This window comes from Sprattus sprattus (genome assembly GCF_963457725.1).
Source record: "Sprattus sprattus genome assembly, chromosome: 1".
Lineage (NCBI taxonomy): Eukaryota > Metazoa > Chordata > Actinopteri > Clupeiformes > Clupeidae > Sprattus > Sprattus sprattus.
Window position 1 is genome coordinate 65,932,659 of NC_137920.1, and position 17,727 is coordinate 65,950,385.

Here is a 17,727-nt window from a genome sequence, read left to right on the forward strand (position 1 = left end):
CTGGGTCACTCTCGCACGCACGCACGCACACACACACACACACACACAACTCCTTAGCAGATAAGAGTATACAAACAGAATAGCCCTCAGAAAGGAAGTACATTTATCTTGTTCAAGCCCTTTTGTGCCTCTGAAACAGCTGGTATACGGATTGAGGTGACAAACTGGATAAAGCCACACACGCACGCACACACACATACACCTCTTACCCAATATATATATATATATTTTTTGTATTTAATGTAAAGATTGGGGGAACAATCTTACAACGTTTTCACTTTCATTCAAAAGACCTTAGGAGACAAATAATAATAGCACTTCACATTCCAAATAAAAACAAATAAAAGAACACAAAAAAGAGAACTGTACAGGTAACATTGGAACCTCAGTCATATAAAAACGAGCTTATAGCTCAAGGGGGGGGGGGAGGGGCTTGAGCAGCGCTGACATGAAGGCGGTGGCGTGGGGACAGGTAACCATGTTGCACTCTGGGTAATCATCAAAACTGATGAGAGGCCTGGGAGTACCAGTCCATCCCTGGTGCATTCTGGGAGACTGGAAGCAAATGTGTGGTGGTGCTGGGTTAGAGTTCCCCACCAAATCCCACTCACCACCACCCGCCCCCCCCCGGCCCTTCTCCAGACATATTGGGAAGCTTAGGTGTCCACTAAGGGTCAAAGGTCAAGGAGTCAAAATTCAGTGTTTGTTCTTCTTGGACTTCTTGTGAGAACGGTGAGGGGAGTGGGACGTTGATCTCCGCGACTTCCGGACAGGTGACGGGGAGAGGGAACGCTTCGACCTCTTGGGAGACTTGGACTTTGTCCTGGAACCAGAGAAAAATGTGAACAATGACAGAGAGTCTACTGAAGCTATGTATGCCATTTCTCTCAAACCCTTGAAGGACAGGAATAAAATGAAAGTGAAGATGTACCTTTCTCTCCTGTCATCAGAGTCTCTTCCCCTCTCTCGGTCTTCACTCTTCTTACTCCTCTCCTTGTCCCTCATTTTACTCCTGTCCTCCGTCCTCTCCGTCCGCTCCTTCTTCTCCTCCTTCTTTGATCGTTCCTTCTGCTTCTGTGATGACTTCTCTTTTTTTTCCTGTTCGTCCTTTTCAAACTCCTATGGCCACAACAGAAATGAGAGTGTGAGGACAGGATGTTAGACTATGGCTGACCCCCCCCCTCCGGTCAACTGCGGCATGCCAGGCATCTGCGCCTGATCAGGGCTACGTCCACCAGGGCCTCATCTGCTCCCCACAGCCAGACTCATGTCCAGTCCAGTCATCTGCTCTCTAACAGCCTCTGGGCCAGACCTGAGCCAGACCTGAGCCAGACATGAGCCAGACCTGAGCCAGACCTGAGCCAGAGGTGCCCAGCAGAGGTGAAGAGCCAGGTATGACGGATAAGGATTGGACATTTACGATCTAGCATTATCCTCTGAGGAGTTGACTGTTTTTTGAGAAGCATTAAGTGCATGCCGTTGTAAATTTTTACGGTGTTTTCAATTTATTAAGCTTGCTGAAGAGTGAAATGCTGCAAATAAGAGCCATTGATTGCCTTTTCCCACTTGCTTATAATTTCGGTGTCCTGCTGCTGGGAGTCAACAGCACAGTGTGTTTGAGGTCTCTTGGCTCAGGATTTGCTAATGGCTTCATTATTATCTGATTACCTCAAACAGGTGCACTAAAACATAGAAGATTCTAGAATGCCCACAAGTCTTGTGCATTTGCATTTAGAAAGCAATTGCACGCATACAGAACAACCACAAGTCTAGCCAGCTGAGCATTTAGCATGTGCACAAGCCTTGTGAGGCAAGCTTTTCTGATGGTCCTGAAAACTTCCATCATATTGCTCTTATTTCATCAAGCTTTGTTTGTTTTATATAACCAACTGTTAGAGTGGGTTGTATTTCCACCAAACACTAACCCAAATGAGTTTTAAGTCAGTCTCGATAAAGTGAAGTGGTGGAAATCAGTGAAATCCTGTAATGTAGTATTTGGCTGACATGAAAACAAGCATACTATTTGCCCCTTCAATGGAACCGCTCTGAGACCAGCTCTTAGTGCATCTGCCCTCCCCAGCTCTTAGTGCATCTTCCCCCTGCCCCCACTGCTCTTAGTGCATCTGCCCCTGCCCCCCCAGCTCTTAGGTGCTATGCACACGAAGTCTAGGGCCTCCGAATCGGATTTACTTTTCACACCAATCGAATCTTTTAATTCCGTAAATACGGAGGCTGGCAACGAGAGATTTGCGTAAACACGGAGGCAGCAGATTGTGGTGAACCGACTGTAGTACATACCTCACGCCTGTGGGTGGCGCTTTAGCGCTTTATTTACACAACTGAAAAAACGTGAAAAACCTAGAAGAAGGTACTTCACAGCACGAGGATAAACACATTACACAAGACATTCAAGCTCCAATTAACAACATTACATTATGATAGTTAATATCAGTGGTCAGACTAAAGGATATGCGAAAATGAATTCTTTTTTCTATTGATAATAAAGAGTTTGGAACAGTAACATGACATGTATGTCATCCCATTTCCCATGATGCATTGCTCCGAGCATTTTACATACATTTATGAATAAAAAAGCAATTAAATCGCTGGCCAATTTATATTTGTGGTCATGAAAGTTATGTTACGTCTGAATAAGAAGAATTAGATCAAGATAGGAGGCTAATCAAAAATCAGTAGGCTGGGTTAATGAGAGTGAATTCGAGGCCCACCACGAGTGAGATTTTGAGGGAGAACAAGGAATATAAATACTGGTTGGAGATCACGAAGTGATCACGTGGGGCAATGACGTCATCAGGTTGCGTGAAGCCGTGCAGACGAACACCAGCCCCCGTACCGATTCAAATCTACTCACTTTCTACCCCGGACTGCGATCGTTGCGGAAACAAGGTGCGGATAGAGAGTGTTCGTATGTATGATAGGGCTATCTGTATTAGCTATCCGTATCAGATTGACAAACTAGGCTCCATGTAAACGACCTCTTAGTGCATCTTCCCCCTGCCCCCCCTGCTCTTAGTGCATCTGCCCCTGCCCCCCCAGCTCTTAGTGCATCTGCCCCTGCCCCCCCAGCTCTTAGTGCATCTGCCCCCCCAGCTCTTAGTGCATCTTCCCCCTGCCCCCCCTGCCCTTAGCTGACGCCACAGCAGCACTGGGTGAGGTGTCCCCAGCTCTGACCTTCTGGAGCAGCTTGTTCCTGTAGTGCTGGATTTGTTCCTGGACACTCATGCCTGACTTGCGGACCTTTTTCCCCAATTCCAGCTCATCCTGGAATTTCATCACCTTCACCTGAGAGGAGGAAAGGGGGATAGACAGAGAAAGAGAGAAAACTCAAGCTGAATCCTTGAGCTGCCTACACCATATCATGGGTTGGACTTGTTGCCATTGTTTACTTTTGTCATGGTTGCCACATGGAGGTATTATGTAGATCTGGAGAGGGTGTGGAAAATCGGAAACAAGTATTTTACTTCACTATGGTGTAACTCAAGTCAAAACATTCTGTGCAAATGGGGAACTAGAGAGATGTGGTGAAGGTGAACTTCAGTGAGAGATGTAGTGAGGGGGGGAGGTGTTCTTCAGTGAGAGATGTAGTGAGGGGGGAGGTGTTCTTCAGTGAGAGATGTAGTGAGGGGGGAGGTGTTCTTCAGTGAGAGATGTAGTGAGGGGGGAGGTGTTCTTCAGTGAGACAGTGAGAGATGTGGTGAAGGTGTTCTTCAGTGAGAGATGTGGTGAAGGTGAACTTCAGTGAGAGATGTGGTGAAGGTGTTCTTCAGTGAGAGATGTGGTGAAGGTGAACTTCAGTGAGACAGTGAGAGATGTGGTGAGGGGGGAGGTGTTCTTCAGTGAGAGATGTGGTGAGGGGAAGGTGTTCTTCAGTGAGACAGTGAGAGATGCAGTGAGGGTGCTGGTTTCTCACCTCCAGTTCTCGCAGTTTGCTCCTCTTGCTCTCAGAGAGCTCGAAACTGGAGACAGAGCTCTTGAAGTCGGCCGCATCAAACTTAGATGGGCTGGAGGAACCCTCACTGCTGTCATCATCAGACTCCCCCTCTCCGTCCTTCATATCTCTACTGCAGAGAGAGGGGAACAGGGAGGGAGACAGAGACAGGCACACATTTATAATCATATTAATCATCAGTTAAAAACAATCCTCACTGGTTAGTAGTGGAAAGTTTTATTCTAAGAAAGTGGTCGATGATAAACATATGCCCTCAGTTGAAAGGCTAGCCTATGCATCAATTACAATACACCATTAATTAATATTTCATACAGCATCAAGTTGGTGCTATTATATTAATTATGCAAAAATATTCACATTATTATTAATAAATATTATAATTATTACAATAAGGTTTTTTTTTGTTTAATTTATCATCATAATTCTGGGGGGGTACCAGCTAGCAAGTCTGCCCAAGGCACATGGGTTGAGTGCGAAAAGAAAAGAGGGGAAAGAGAAGAGGAGATGAATAATAAACAGGGGAATGTAAAAGGCCTCCCTCTCATTAAGCAGCCATTGAAGGGACTTGATTAAAGTGAAAGTTAAATACTCCTGAATCCTGCACAGGACTCTGTCATAATGGCTTACAGCTGCAGCCGGAGCAGAACCTCGTAGAGCAGTTTATTAGAGGCAAGAGCTGGATGAATTTGTGTGTAGTATTTGGCTGACGGCGAAACAGAGAAAGAGAAAGAGAGAGAGAAAGAGAGAGAGAGAGAGAGAGAGAGAGAGAGAGAGAGAGAGAGAGAGAGAGAGAGAGAGAGAGAGAGAGAGAGAGAGAGAGAGAGAGAAAAGAAAGGGGCAGAGGGAGAGAGACAAAAAGAAAAGAAAGAGCGAAAGTGGGAGAGCGGGAGGGGGAAAGAGACAGAAGCATTTTTTTTACCTACAGAGCACCGTTTTTAAAACCAACAAGATTATTTTTCTTACCAGAGGTTATACGGATACAGCGAGAGGAAACATACTTATTTAGTTAACATGTTCAGGTTACTGTCACTGAAAAACATCTTCATTTATCAATAATTGCAACTGCCATGAAGTCACTGAAACTGAAAATTGAACTTTGGGGATTTTTTTTTTTTTTTTGGCCTGATATTGGTTTTGCCACTGAAGAAATATATGGATATTTTTTCGTGCTTGGAATTGACCTTGCGATCGAAGAGCAAAATGAATAGGGTAGATCAACTCGTAGGGCCAGTAGTTCCTGAACAAGGTGGAAAAATGACAATAAGGACATACAGAGGGCTGTTCCTGTAAACCTTTGAGCTACTAGACATTTCCACAGGTTCCTGCAGTGGAAAGGCACCAAGAGAGGGAGTGGAACAGAGGAAGAGAAAGGAGGGGGTGCAAGAGAGAGAGAGAGAGAGAGAGAGAGAAATGAAAAGAAGAGGGAGGAAGAGAGAGAGAGAGGGAGGCCCTTCCTTACCTGTCGTCTGCATCTGTGCTCTTTAGAGGCTCTCCATCATCCACCCGCTCCCACTTTGACAGGGCTACTCTGGCGTGGGGGAGACCCCTGTCTCGGTCTGAGCCTTCATCCACTGGAGCAGAGACAGCATACACACCCACACAAACATTTGAAAAAGACAGACAGACAGAAAAGAATATAAACGGCCGAATACACACACATAGAAACATGCACAGGCAAAATATTTCCCATGTGGTTAAATATCATTGGAATGTAATATTGCAAAATTACTCATAATGTAATGTAGACATCACACACCCACACTCGAGAATTTTCTGAAGGAGTTTGGGTTGTATACTTACATGGCATTCCATCAATATCATCCAGAGCTGATCCCAGGGGGACCCCGTCAATGTCATCCACAGGCACACCATCCAGCGACGCGGGGTCCCACACCATGGGTGAGCCGTCCAGGTCGTCCAGGGGCATCCCGTCTAACGGTGCCCCATCTAAGGGCATCCCGTCCAGAGCGACCCCGTCCAGAGGGATCCCATCCAGAGGAGCTCCATCCAGGTCCGGCGGAGGGACCTGCAGGTCCACCAATCATTTAATCACCCACGTGGTTTAACATTCTGCATGTCGGTCAACAGGCCCCCTCCACTCCTCCCATCATGAGAGAATTCAGCGGTCACAACACAATCCTGCTGCTTGACTAGAGCTCCATCAAAAACTCAATTTCCCATAATACACCACCCCTAATCACTGCTGCTGAACTAGACCACTGAACAGAGTTTTGGTCAATCGCAGCATACTGCTCCACAACTGCAGACCACCTGAACAACATTTCATTTCTGAGTGATGTTAGATGATAATAGGTCCCCTTCACGAAACAGCAGGCACGGCCAACTGTTCTACCCTCTGCATGCCTACCTAGGTTGTTATTCCTGCAGGAGACCCAGCACAAGAGCCACACAATGATACTTCAATTACCCAGAATTCAATTACCCAAAGTGCACAGCTTTCCCTAAAGGCTCATATGGAAGATAAACTGATTGGCAACAAACACAGCGCTGAATACAAAAGCTGGCTCAATGCATCTAAGGTTCATTACATCAGTACAACTGCTGCCACAATGGACTGCCGTGTCACAAACGCCCACTCACCAAATCTTCACTCCAAACACTCTGGCTCAAACTACGCACTGGCACATCACTCACAGAAAATAATGAAACAAGGGAGGGAGAAAGAACTGAAGAGTGGAGGTTCACATCAAAAGAAACTTCCACCCATTTGGTCATTTATGCAGTTTGCGGAGTCACTGAATAAAGACTGGAGTAATCACCTCGATGCAGCCGACTGCAGTAAACAACCAGGTGATAAAGGGCTGAGGTAAACACAATACATTTAAGATGACCCAACCACATAGAAACATAAATAAAGTAACTCATACAATTTGATGTATAACTTGTACATGGTTTACAGAATGTGTATTTGTATTTGTCTTTGTATTTAGTGTACGGTATGCATATGGAATAAAATGTGTGTTTGTGTCAGCGTATGTGTGTGTGTGTGTGTGTGTCTGTGTATGTATATCTTTGTGTGATTGTGTTTCCGCATGCTCACCTCTATCTGTTCGATGACCTCTTCTCCGGGCTTGACCAGGCCTAGGAAGATGTTCTGCAGCTGGATGAGGTAGGACTCTGGGTAGATGGCCCAGTCCTCCCACGCCCGGAAGCAGCACATGATCTTTTGCTGTGGAGGGAGAGACCCAGAGAGAGAAAGAAAGAAAGAAAGAAAGAAAGAGCGGAGAAAGAGGAGGAGGAGAGGGTCAGGATTAGTGAACAGCTGCTGTCCACTCCTGCCGGTAAAATAGAAGACCTTGTATAATAATCAGGACATATAAGGTTGGAAAGACTAAAATGGTCTTAAACCAAATGTTAAAATAAAGACAAGAAAATATACATAGGATTCAACACCTACTAGACTTGACGCTCAGTCTAGAATGAGCTGGGCTCACCTTGAACTGTTCAGCTTGCAGACGGGCACGTACGTTTCGGTAGGCTTCACTAATGTCTCCAAATATTTGAGGCAATTTAGCCTCAAAGCTTTTGAAGACAAATCAGAGAGTACAAAAAAAAACCAAACAGATGGATTAGCAATTAAAAAACGGCACACTGCCTAAAAAATCTGATTAATCTTCAATGCTTTTGCAATGAGACTGATTTCATACTTACTATTTTCTGTAATATGATGCATTGGCAACTTTGGCACAGGAGTTGTACAGAATATCAGACACCAAATACAATCTGGCAACCTGTGAAGGGAAAATGAAAGATGCGTATTAAAATACCACTTGGCTGGGCAGAGAACATCTGATACAAATTGTATCATTTAACACATTAATTCTTTACTCCAACAGCACACGGTCAACAGGACTGTAAGTATTTTTATCTATAGGGGGTGATAGGGTGGATATGGAAGCAGCTGGGTGTCACAGCACACTATTTCTACAGTGGTGTCTGTTGTATCAAGACAGTTTACATTTATGTGAGTGTGCCTGTGTGCCATTTCTATGCATGTGACTGCTGAATAAGGTGTAGAGATCATCAGCTACACTATGGACTGTGTTAGAGAGTGTGTCTATGTGTGCGTGTGCATTTCTATTTCTATTTACTTCCATCTCTGCACCTTCTCCTGCAGTACTGTCTACACTGGGTGCCTATATATAGGTCCCTATGATTTCTGTGATGCAGAAAGCGCGGACAGAATCGTGGATTTCAGTAGGGAAAACGCAAAATCACAGCTTAACGCAGAATACGACGTGCGATCAAAAAGTTTCCATACACAGCCTAAAAAAACTAAAACCTTGTACAGTGACACACCGCTCAAATGTTCCTGCCACATTTGGAGCACTCCCTGGAAGTCCTGTTCTTGAAGCGTTTATCTTGAGGAAGAGGAAGAAGTTGCAGGGAGCCAAATCCGGCAAGTAGGGGTGGTGGTGAGCGACAATCGTGCACGTCGTCATGAGGGAGCACCAAAATGGCAGCGCGCCACAGATCAGGTCATTCGGACTGTCAACGCCAAGATCTACTGTAATGTTCTGAGGCGTCTGAGGGAGATCTACTGTAATGTTCTGAGGCGTCTGAGGGAGATCTACTGTAATGTTCTGAGGCGTCTGAGGGAGATCTACTGTAATGTTCTGAGGCGTCTGAGGGAGATCTACTGTAATGTTCTGAGGCGTCTGAGGGAGATCTACTGTAATGTTCTGAGGCGTCTGAGGGAGATCTACTGTAATGTTCTGAGGCGGCTGAGGGAGATCTACTGTAATGTTCTGAGGCGTCTGAGGGAGAACTGTGGCGCGCTTGCATTTGCTTTTTTATGGGCACAGTCTGCTAGCAACTTATTGAACACACCTCATACATTCAACAGCATTAAAGGCACAGGCACGGAAAAGATGTTGTCAGAGACAGCCAGCCAAAGTAAATGAAACAACAACTCGGTAAATCTCACTATATCAACCTCTCGCATCTGGGGGCTTTAAAATATATACAGTGTTTGTCACATTCATGGCGTACTGACACATTCTTGTGCATTGGGAACCTGACAGGAAATACGGTCACTTGTTGTAGACTTACTGTGTACATGTAGATCAGACCTGGGCAAAGTGCAGCCCCAGGGCCATTTGCGGCCCCTTGGCTGTCCCTGACCTGGGCGTTTGTACTTCTGCCTACACTGTATATTTAACAGTATGAGCATTTATGTGTCTTTAAGTCTGTATCTTCTTCTACAGTGTGGCTGTGTGTGTGTGTGTGTGTGTGTGTGTGTGTGTGTTCACCTTCTTTAGCAGTGGCGTCTGGATTAAGGACAGGGACTCTGAGATGCAGGCCACCACCTCTTCGGCAGCCTCGGCCTTCTCCAGACAGAAGACCATGGCGTCGCCAATCTCGTCCCGCCGAGGAGTTAGTTTCTGCAGCAGAGACTCCAGCTGCTCCCGGTGCCTGGGGAAGGGAGGAGGAGGAGGGCTAGCACATGGAGGAGTGTTTCTCTGTGTGGCGAGTGTGTGTGCAATTCTGAGTCGGTTTATTAGATATGCTTTCACAGCTACAGTTGGGAAGGTACGAAGGCTGGGTAGGATTTTAGAAAGCCTAACTGGTGCTTGGGTGATCTTTGTCATAGTAAGCTTACGTGTTAGAAACAATGACAGTCATATCTTAAACCCCTACAAAAATAATCTTGTCTAAAGACAGAATGAAGTCAAGTCAGATGTTATAAGAAACTATTTGGTGGAGAGAGAGCGAGGGAGAGACATGTCGTAAGACAGACAGAGGAACCACTAGAGTGTTGGGGACTGTTCAAGAGTGTGTTCCTCTGCGAGAGTCAGACAGAATAAAGACTCACTCTGTCTTCAGCTGGCCCTTCCTCAGCTCCTCCTCTTGCGTGGGGGGCAACTCGTCCTCTCGTACCTCCTCGTCGCCATGGAGATATGGGTTGAGCAGGGGCGGCCTCCAGATGGAGCCACTGCGGAACATGCGGAAGTCTGCCGTCCTCCACTGACCGGGAGACTCGCCCTGAGTAGAGAGAAAAGTCCAGTCTGTGTCATATCATGCCTATGAAGGTCCAAAACCCTCATGGAAGAGGGGCAGAGACACACTGACCACTGTCTGGGGTGATTAAGGTAAGTTATGTAGCTGCACGGTTTAAGCACTTGTCTAGGGACCAGACACCTAACACCAATGGACCAAGTTTATAAATACACAATATCTGAAAAGATATGATATTATTTCTGGATTCATTTGTATTAATATGGCGAGCAATACACATTTTGCGCTGATTCTTTTCAAGTACACAGGCTGTGTTCAATAATCAAATAGACCTTTATGATACAGTCTAATATTGCAATACCTGCAGGATGGAGTAGAGCTTCCAGCGGTAGTACACATGCTCCTGACTCTTGTTCTCAAACAGAAACCTGGGAAAGAAACATTATAAAACATTTAAAAAACAACCAGAGAAACAATTATACTATGAGAGAAATATCATTGTATAAAACATTTTATTGTGCCTTAATGTATTAACGTGAAAGTGTATCACTATTATTTATTATTTTTATTTATCTTTATTTCAGACACTATATGAGAGGTATTCTTGTAAGAGAGTGAGACTGGAATAAATGGGGTAGGGGTGTCCATAGATTGTGACATGGATGTGTCTAGATGCATTAGCATGTGTACAACAGTGTGTCAGTGCATGCCCATGTGTACACCCGTGTGGATGAATGTATATTGGAGCATACTTGAATGAATGTGCGTGTGTGTGTGTGTGTGTGTGTGTGTGTGCGTTCACCTGAAGTCTGTGTTGTTCTTCTCTTTGCTCATGATGATTGCTTCAAACATGGGCCCTTCACGCACCACAAACTCTATCATCCTGTGGATGAGACCTAAGAGGTGTCTGCAGACGAGAAAGAGATGAGATGAAGCTGCGGACCACAGTTTCTTCAACACTAACCTCACTAACCACCCCTCCTCCTCCTCCTCCCATGGCCCATCTGTTTCTGCAGTCTCTTTCTCTCTCGCTCTCTCATTCTCTCTGTCTCTCCCACTCATTCCGTCCTTCGCTCCTCTGTCTAACTGTGACTTACCATTTGACAAAGACACACAGACATACTCATAGAAAAGCGGTGACACGGGATTAATGAAGTGCTCAATCCGACTCCTAGTGTTGGACATTTATATATATATATAAAAAAAAAACATTTTCTGAGTTTTTGCATACAGATTTGCAAAGAACAGATGTTAGTTCGTCCTTTCATTTCTCTAAGAAGCTGAGTCTTTTTTTTTTGTGCTGGTGCAAACAACAACAGTTGAAGTAACTGAGGATAAAGGCCCTTCCTGAGAGGTAGTACGTAGGTCTACAGTACACATCAAAGATGGAAGGAGACAGATCACTGCTGACACTGTCTACGTAACTTACTACTATTAGCTACTACGCATCTTTGATCTACAAAAAAACACACCTGTCAATCAATAACCATCTCTGCATTGAATCCTATGTGTGTGTGTGTGTGTCTGTGTGTGTGAGTGTGTGTGTGTGTATGCATGTGTGTGTTCAAATGTGATAATATATGATGGTAAACAGGCTATGAGACTTTTAACAAACAACAACAACAAAGCATAAGTCTGGAGGGGTTAACAGAACTCTTGCTGACTCCAACTCATAAAAATAAACACATTTTGCTGTGCTGATAAATTAGTAGTCTGCATATAGAAAACAACGCCACACTACATTTACTATAAACTAAATTATGTAAGCCTTTAGCATTTCCTTTTAGGTCAGCAAGAGGTGTATTATTATGCATCACAGTACAAGTATACTCAAAGCTGTGAAATGGCTGCTGGTAGATTTAGGTTATCCCTTAGTTTTAGCATTGCATTTCAATGTAATGGCATAGCAGTGGCTATTAAGCTTATTCCACGGGTGCAAGACATGATATTGGAGCCAAACAAAACACCATGTAAGTAAACGTTTAAGTGACAATGTGTGTTCTGATCTAGGCCAATAACTGAATGTAACAATGCATACTTGTTTTCCACAAACAAAACAACAGGACACATCCCAAGAGAGCCGCTTAAAATAGTTCTGATCAGGCAAAAATATAACAAAATAACAAAATAAATGAGTACACAACCCTTTAGCTGTTTTCTCTCCTCTAACAGTTCAGTAAGCCCCAATAGTGATTCAGTAGCAGTATTAAAAGAGTGTGCTCTTTCTGCTACCCTAACCTCCCTTGTCCCCACCCCCGGGTCCTTCCCATCAGAGAGTAGACAGTAGGCTTGTGGAGTCGTAGTAGCAGTAGTAGTAGGAGTAGAGAGAGTGTGTACCTTTCTGTTGGGATAACCACTTTGACTACGGCTTCGGACAGAGTCTGTTCGTGAAGTCAAACCAAATAGAGAAGATATAAACAAAGTGAGTATATATACAGGTTGACATTCTTCAGGATACACAAAGCACAGAACAAACCACCCTAGCAGTAATACGTAGTAGTAAGTCTGGTTACTACAGTGAGAAGAAAAATGAATCCACTTTGAGAGACTACTATTTGCGTACTGCAAAGTCTGAAGTTATGCTGCGTTCATGACACATTGGGAATTGTGGAAAAACAAGCTCCGACTCAAAGACAAAATAATTTGAACGCATGGTCTGATCTTTTGGTCGAAAACTCAGTGCCCCAATTTACCCGAGTTGATGTCACACTCATGGCGTCCTCCATCATGACGTGTATTGCAAACGCTATTTAATTACTTTTATCAGGTAATTTACTATTGTATGTGATATGTTGACATTCTTAATTGTTAGTGAAGTTCCTAGCGTCACACTTTTTGTCAGAGACATTTGCAATAATGTATCTTACCTAACTAGTCTAATTGAGCTTGATTTGTATGAACATTATATGATAAAAAAAAAATACTAATGTAAGGTTAACTTATTTTAGACAATAGATGTTCCTGTGTCTATATTGTTTTCCGAGTTGATCAGGTGAACACAAGTTTTTCAGAAGTCGAAAGTTCCCAAGTTGGGTTTACCAAATGTACTGTTGTCTTGAACGCAGCATTAAACTAGTTGTTATTACCAAAGAATTAGCTAATACTATGTAAACAGCTGCTAAATGTCAATGAGGTAAAGTAGCTCTCTATCTCTGGTGCTGTCTGTCTGATAACATTGCTGTACAAACCATTTTTGTATTTGGTCTATAGGCTGAAGTAGTTTCACAAAAAGTCGTGTGCTTATCACAGGATAAAGCGACTGGAATTTGGTAAGGGAGAGAAATGAAGCTCGGAGCTGCAGGTACATAAATAGACGCGCCGTCCCTACAGACTGTTTCAAACACTATTTACATGTGCAGCTCCCAGTTCCAGCTCAAGCTTAAAATCAATGGCCAGCATCTTTATCCTCTGATGGTTGCAGTGCCTTTTTAAAGAAGCTACTCAAAATGACATCAAATAAAAACAAACCAACAAAAACACTACACCCCATACTACCCGGACATTGATTTGCTTTGAACTATGACTGCTAAAGTTGAAGTAGACCCTTCTAGAAAGACAATTCCGACCACAAGAGGACCATGCACACAGCCAAAGACATGAGCTGATGCGGGTGGCGAGGGTTGGTTACCTTCTCGAACTCGTCTTTGGAGCGACTCCAGGGCTTGGTGAAGTCATTACGGAAACGGTCGCGGGGCTGCGCGTTGAAGGGCAGGCCTGAGGGTGGGGGCGGTGTGGAGGTCTTGAGAACCCCAATGGGAGTGTAGAGAGGCTGGGGAGGGATGCGCACCGGCTTGCCCCAACCCAGCTTCATCTCGAAGCTCATGATCGTCTTACCTGCACGGGGAGCAGAAACAGACAGCATTCAGTCTTTGGGCACAGTGACCTCTTTTCCAAAGCAACTCACAGTCACACCATCCATAAGACTCACAGTCTTTTCTGGTTATAAACTGCATGCAGCTTCGGTTTTCTCTTAGCCTTACTCAACTGCTCTAACTTTCATAGTGTCCCTATAAACAACAGTAAGGCTCATTACATGCTGCTAAATCTGTCAGGATAGCTTATGAGCTCAGTTATAATTCATTATATTAAAGGTTTTGTTCCTAATCAATTCTATGAAAGCACATAGTGATTACCTGTAACCCTTCACCACACAGAACTGTATCTTTTAAATAAACATCAACTTGAAATGAACAGATGAAACTCTGTACCATCCAATGCAGTCATGGCCCTCTCCGCATCCTTGCGTGTCATGAAGGCGACGAAGCCTCGGTTGGAGACCCGTGTGCGCTCCTCGTCTGTGCGAGGCCACATGATCTTCACACTGGCCAAGGGCCCGTATTTGCCAAACTCCTTACACAGCATCTCCTCATTCATCTCAGGGGAGAACAGGAGAAGGGAGAGAGAAAAGGAGAAAAGAAAAAGAGCTCTCATCTGTTGTGCAAGCAACCTACCTTCCATCTGCAGTGTCTGTGCCTGCGGAATTTCATCAAGCAGCATTGTTTCATTCAGGAAAGAAGCTTCCAAGACTGTGAAGAATCACTCTAAGAGTGTTTCTGTCCTTCATTGTGTGGATAGATTACGTAATGGTTACTATTATTCTAGCGCTGTTGTACTTACCTTTGGGTTAATACAGCCAATGTAGAGGTTGGTTGAGTTAGGCAATGCTGGATCATCATCAAATACTTTTAGGGGGAAGAATATGAATTTCTGTCAAATTAAGCCTTCATCTAAAAAATTTGTATCTGATTTTCTAAGAAAATAACAGGACATGAAAGTCAGTCCCAAGAGGAGAAGAGGGACTAACTTGATCTCCGTGACAGAGGTGCATCTAGATCAGGGAGGCTTGCACCTGGATCACCCTTCTTCCTTTTATATCGCTCCTCACGCTCCTCCTGGATTCTAACGCAACAAGAGACAAAGAATCAGCACCTCACTCTCTTTTTACTGCATCATGTGAATGGCAAATGCTTTGGAGTGAATGGCATGGCGGAACATACTGTTTCAACTCCTCTTTAAAAAGCTCAAGGTTACTCTTCTTCTTCTCTTCGGTCTTCTTTTTGACAGCCTGTTAAAAAAAGGTATTTTTATTCAACACATATCCTTAACCACTCTGTATGAATATGTGCGTGCGTGCGTGCGTGCGTGCGTGCGTATGTATGTATGTGTGTGTGCGTGCACGGGTGTGATTCTACGTGAGTTTAAACACAGAACCCATTCTTAACATCACTTACGGATTTCCTGAAATCTGGAGATGATGGTGGTGGTACGGCATTCTGGGAAACTGGAGGTGAAAATTTTGTGGAGGGTCTGTACAGCTTGCTCTTTTTTATTTCGGCTGCTTGCTCCTCTGTAATTACATAAGCCAAATGCCATCAAAACAGGTAATGGGCTAATATCTTATGAAGGGCACTGATCCGGCAGAGACTCTGATCAATGACACCTCTTCACAAATGCTGCCATCAAGCAAAGCCATGACCTATTATTAAAGGATTTGGTCCTACATACTGTACCATACACAGTACACTTGTCAGAAATGCATGCAATTATTAAAAGGCAATCTCATGACTTGGACATTACTAGAGAAAAAGACAACCTTCTGAATAACCGAAACTTCTGATAAACTTCTGAATATTTTGTGTAATAGCTGTGTATTATTTCACTACAATGAAACTATCAAGGAAACCTGCCAATAGCACACATCCCAGTGCCTGGAACAAGTATGTTATTTTTTTTTCAGTTTTACAAGATTCACCTTTTGTTGCATTCACAATTCCACCACGGACAAAAGTCTTCACACCACTTTTTTCATTACTGTCAAAGGAGGCCAGAAATTCTTCAAAAACTTCAGCTGCTTTTTCTTCCTCCTGTGGAAATCAACAAACGCCAAAGAAAGACTAAGGGGAAATCAGGTAAAGTATGTCTGTAATGTTTAGCCAGCTATCGATGATACCAAGCCACAACCCTTCACAGTTATGGAAGATTGTTAACATACCACCTCACCTTTTTCTTCATAACACTTTGTTCTCTTCTGGTTGGTGTTCGTTTTACGCTCGCGGATTTGCTTTTTTTGTCTGCCATGTTCCCACTGCAGTGAATAGATAAACCACTGGTTATCAGTAAGACATCAGCCCCTTTCCTATAAAAGTATTGGTGGTGCTACTTCACCACCATCCTTTAACATACGTCCCATGTTGTATGTATATATATATATATAATACCTCACATCTCTCTGCAATGGGCCCAAGTACTTTCAGAGGGGCTGATGTGGTGCTGGCATGTGATGTTGGTAAACAATCCTTTGTCACCGTAAAACATCTAAACCTGTACATACACGTGCATCAAATACTGCATGTCGCCACACCATTGGCTAGCTGACTTAAAAATGTCATTATAACCGATTTCTTTTAGCCATCGAGACTAGGAGGCGTGGACTAAATCGTGCGATCACTCACGTGAACAGTTGACAATTTAATTAGTTATTAAACAATGGTTTGGTACCCCGTGAGGTGGACACCACCATATCTATTGCAACATAGCTGATACAAGTTCCATGGACTACCCTTTGTGAGCTACTTTGAACCGTGCAGTTCAAGAGTCAAGCGTAGCTAGCTTGCTACAGTTACTTCAGAGAGAAAGAAACAGCGACTTATAAAAAAAACATTAATCATGCAGCTTCAAAAGAGATAATAGAGATCACTAACGTAGCTGAAGGACTTAGTTAACTTTAAGATAAACCCATAGAGCAATTGCTGTAGTTACGTCAGCAACAAAATCAGAGGCAGCTCGCCTTACTAGCGCACAGTAGCTAAGTTGTGATACCAAACCCCCCTCGATGCTTGTTACCCGGATAGCTTGCTAGCTATCCAACATAGCTACCCACCCTCCTCAGGCACGCTAGCCCAAGAGTTAGCTAACCTGGCTATCTCACTGGCTAGGTCCACATGCTAACTACACCCTTGCGATCGATAGAACGCTTCTATGCACATTTCATTTTGACTAGAAAATACAGCTGCAGACCACTCAGTTTCCCCATACTCAACATGCAAAACCACTAACACTTACATAGTTGACAACGAGAATATGGACAGTGCGTTTGTTATTGATCCGCCATGTTGGATTCACTTGAAATGATGTCAAGAGTCCTCAGACCAATCAACGAGAAACAAGCTTGGCTGGGGCTGTAGGAGTCGTCCCCTGGTGGTGGCATTCATATCGCTGGGCGAAATGAATGGGGTTCTCCATTGAGATGTTTATAGAAAACATGTATCTTCTTGGTCCACATCGAAAAGTTAGAGGAATTGCTTCCATGACATCTGCATTGAAACAAACGTTTCTGGTTCTGGTGATCATACCGTATTTTCAGCAATAATTGGAGTTGTGTCGTTTTTTTTTTATCCTAAGTAATAAAGAACTTCAATGAATATGTCGTATAGATGATGTCATCGGTTTGTGCCTCTCACCGTGCTGATACAAATACCCATTTGCATTGCTTGTCTTGCTGAATATTTTTGTAATAACATTAAATGCATAACGCGTGGTGATAACTATTATAGGTTAGACCAGGGGTCCCCAACCTTTTTTGCACCACGGACCGGTTTAATGTAGGGAATTTTTTCACGGACCGGCTTCAAGGTGTCATTTTACACCACTTATTAGTCACGTCATCCATTCATATTGATGTGAGGCAAGCGCGAGTTTGATACAATGAAGCCCGGTCTGCTCATATACACAACAGCTAACATTAACGTTAGGTATTACGAACGTTAAGTGCATGAAAA

The 17,727-nt window shown here is 43.8% G+C and overlaps 1 protein-coding gene across 2 annotated transcripts; it reads right to left on the reverse strand.

The window, feature by feature from the left end:
- Positions 1-208: 208 nt before the first annotated feature.
- LOC308378481 (U2 snRNP-associated SURP motif-containing protein) lies at positions 209-17,088 on the reverse strand. 2 transcript variants are annotated; one of them, XM_080855417.1, is made up of 24 exons: positions 17,012-17,071; positions 16,168-16,270; positions 15,950-16,034; positions 15,702-15,813; positions 15,181-15,296; positions 14,947-15,014; positions 14,754-14,848; positions 14,567-14,631; positions 14,158-14,323; positions 13,578-13,783; positions 12,287-12,330; positions 10,752-10,856; positions 10,311-10,377; positions 9,807-9,976; positions 9,244-9,406; positions 7,643-7,722; positions 7,426-7,513; positions 7,032-7,160; positions 5,771-5,996; positions 5,430-5,541; positions 3,932-4,082; positions 3,193-3,303; positions 932-1,119; positions 209-823 (listed from the first exon to the last, which is right to left on the reverse strand). In XM_080855417.1, the coding sequence occupies exons 3-24, from the start codon at positions 16,025-16,027 to the stop codon at positions 697-699; spliced, it is 2,667 nt and encodes an 888-aa protein (XP_080711543.1). In that variant the 5' UTR covers positions 16,028-16,034; positions 16,168-16,270; positions 17,012-17,071; the 3' UTR covers positions 209-696. The 2 variants fall into 2 exon arrangements, with proteins under 2 accessions (XP_080711543.1, XP_080711544.1); XM_080855418.1 differs by lacking the exon at positions 16,168-16,270 and having other exon boundaries at positions 17,012-17,088.
- Between the last annotated feature and the right edge of the window lie 639 nt (positions 17,089-17,727).

Coding starts and splice junctions, on each gene's coding strand:
- LOC308378481 (XM_080855418.1), bottom strand. CDS start 16,027: ATGGCAGACAAAAAAAGCAAATCCGCGAGCGTAAAACGAACACCAACC. Junction 9,977..10,310: donor AGCTCTACTCCATCCTGCAG/GTATTGCAATAT, acceptor CTCTCTACTCAG/GGCGAGTCTCCCGGTCAGTG. Junction 9,407..9,806: donor AAGGGCCAGCTGAAGACAGA/GTGAGTCTTTAT, acceptor TCCCTTCCCCAG/GCACCGGGAGCAGCTGGAGT.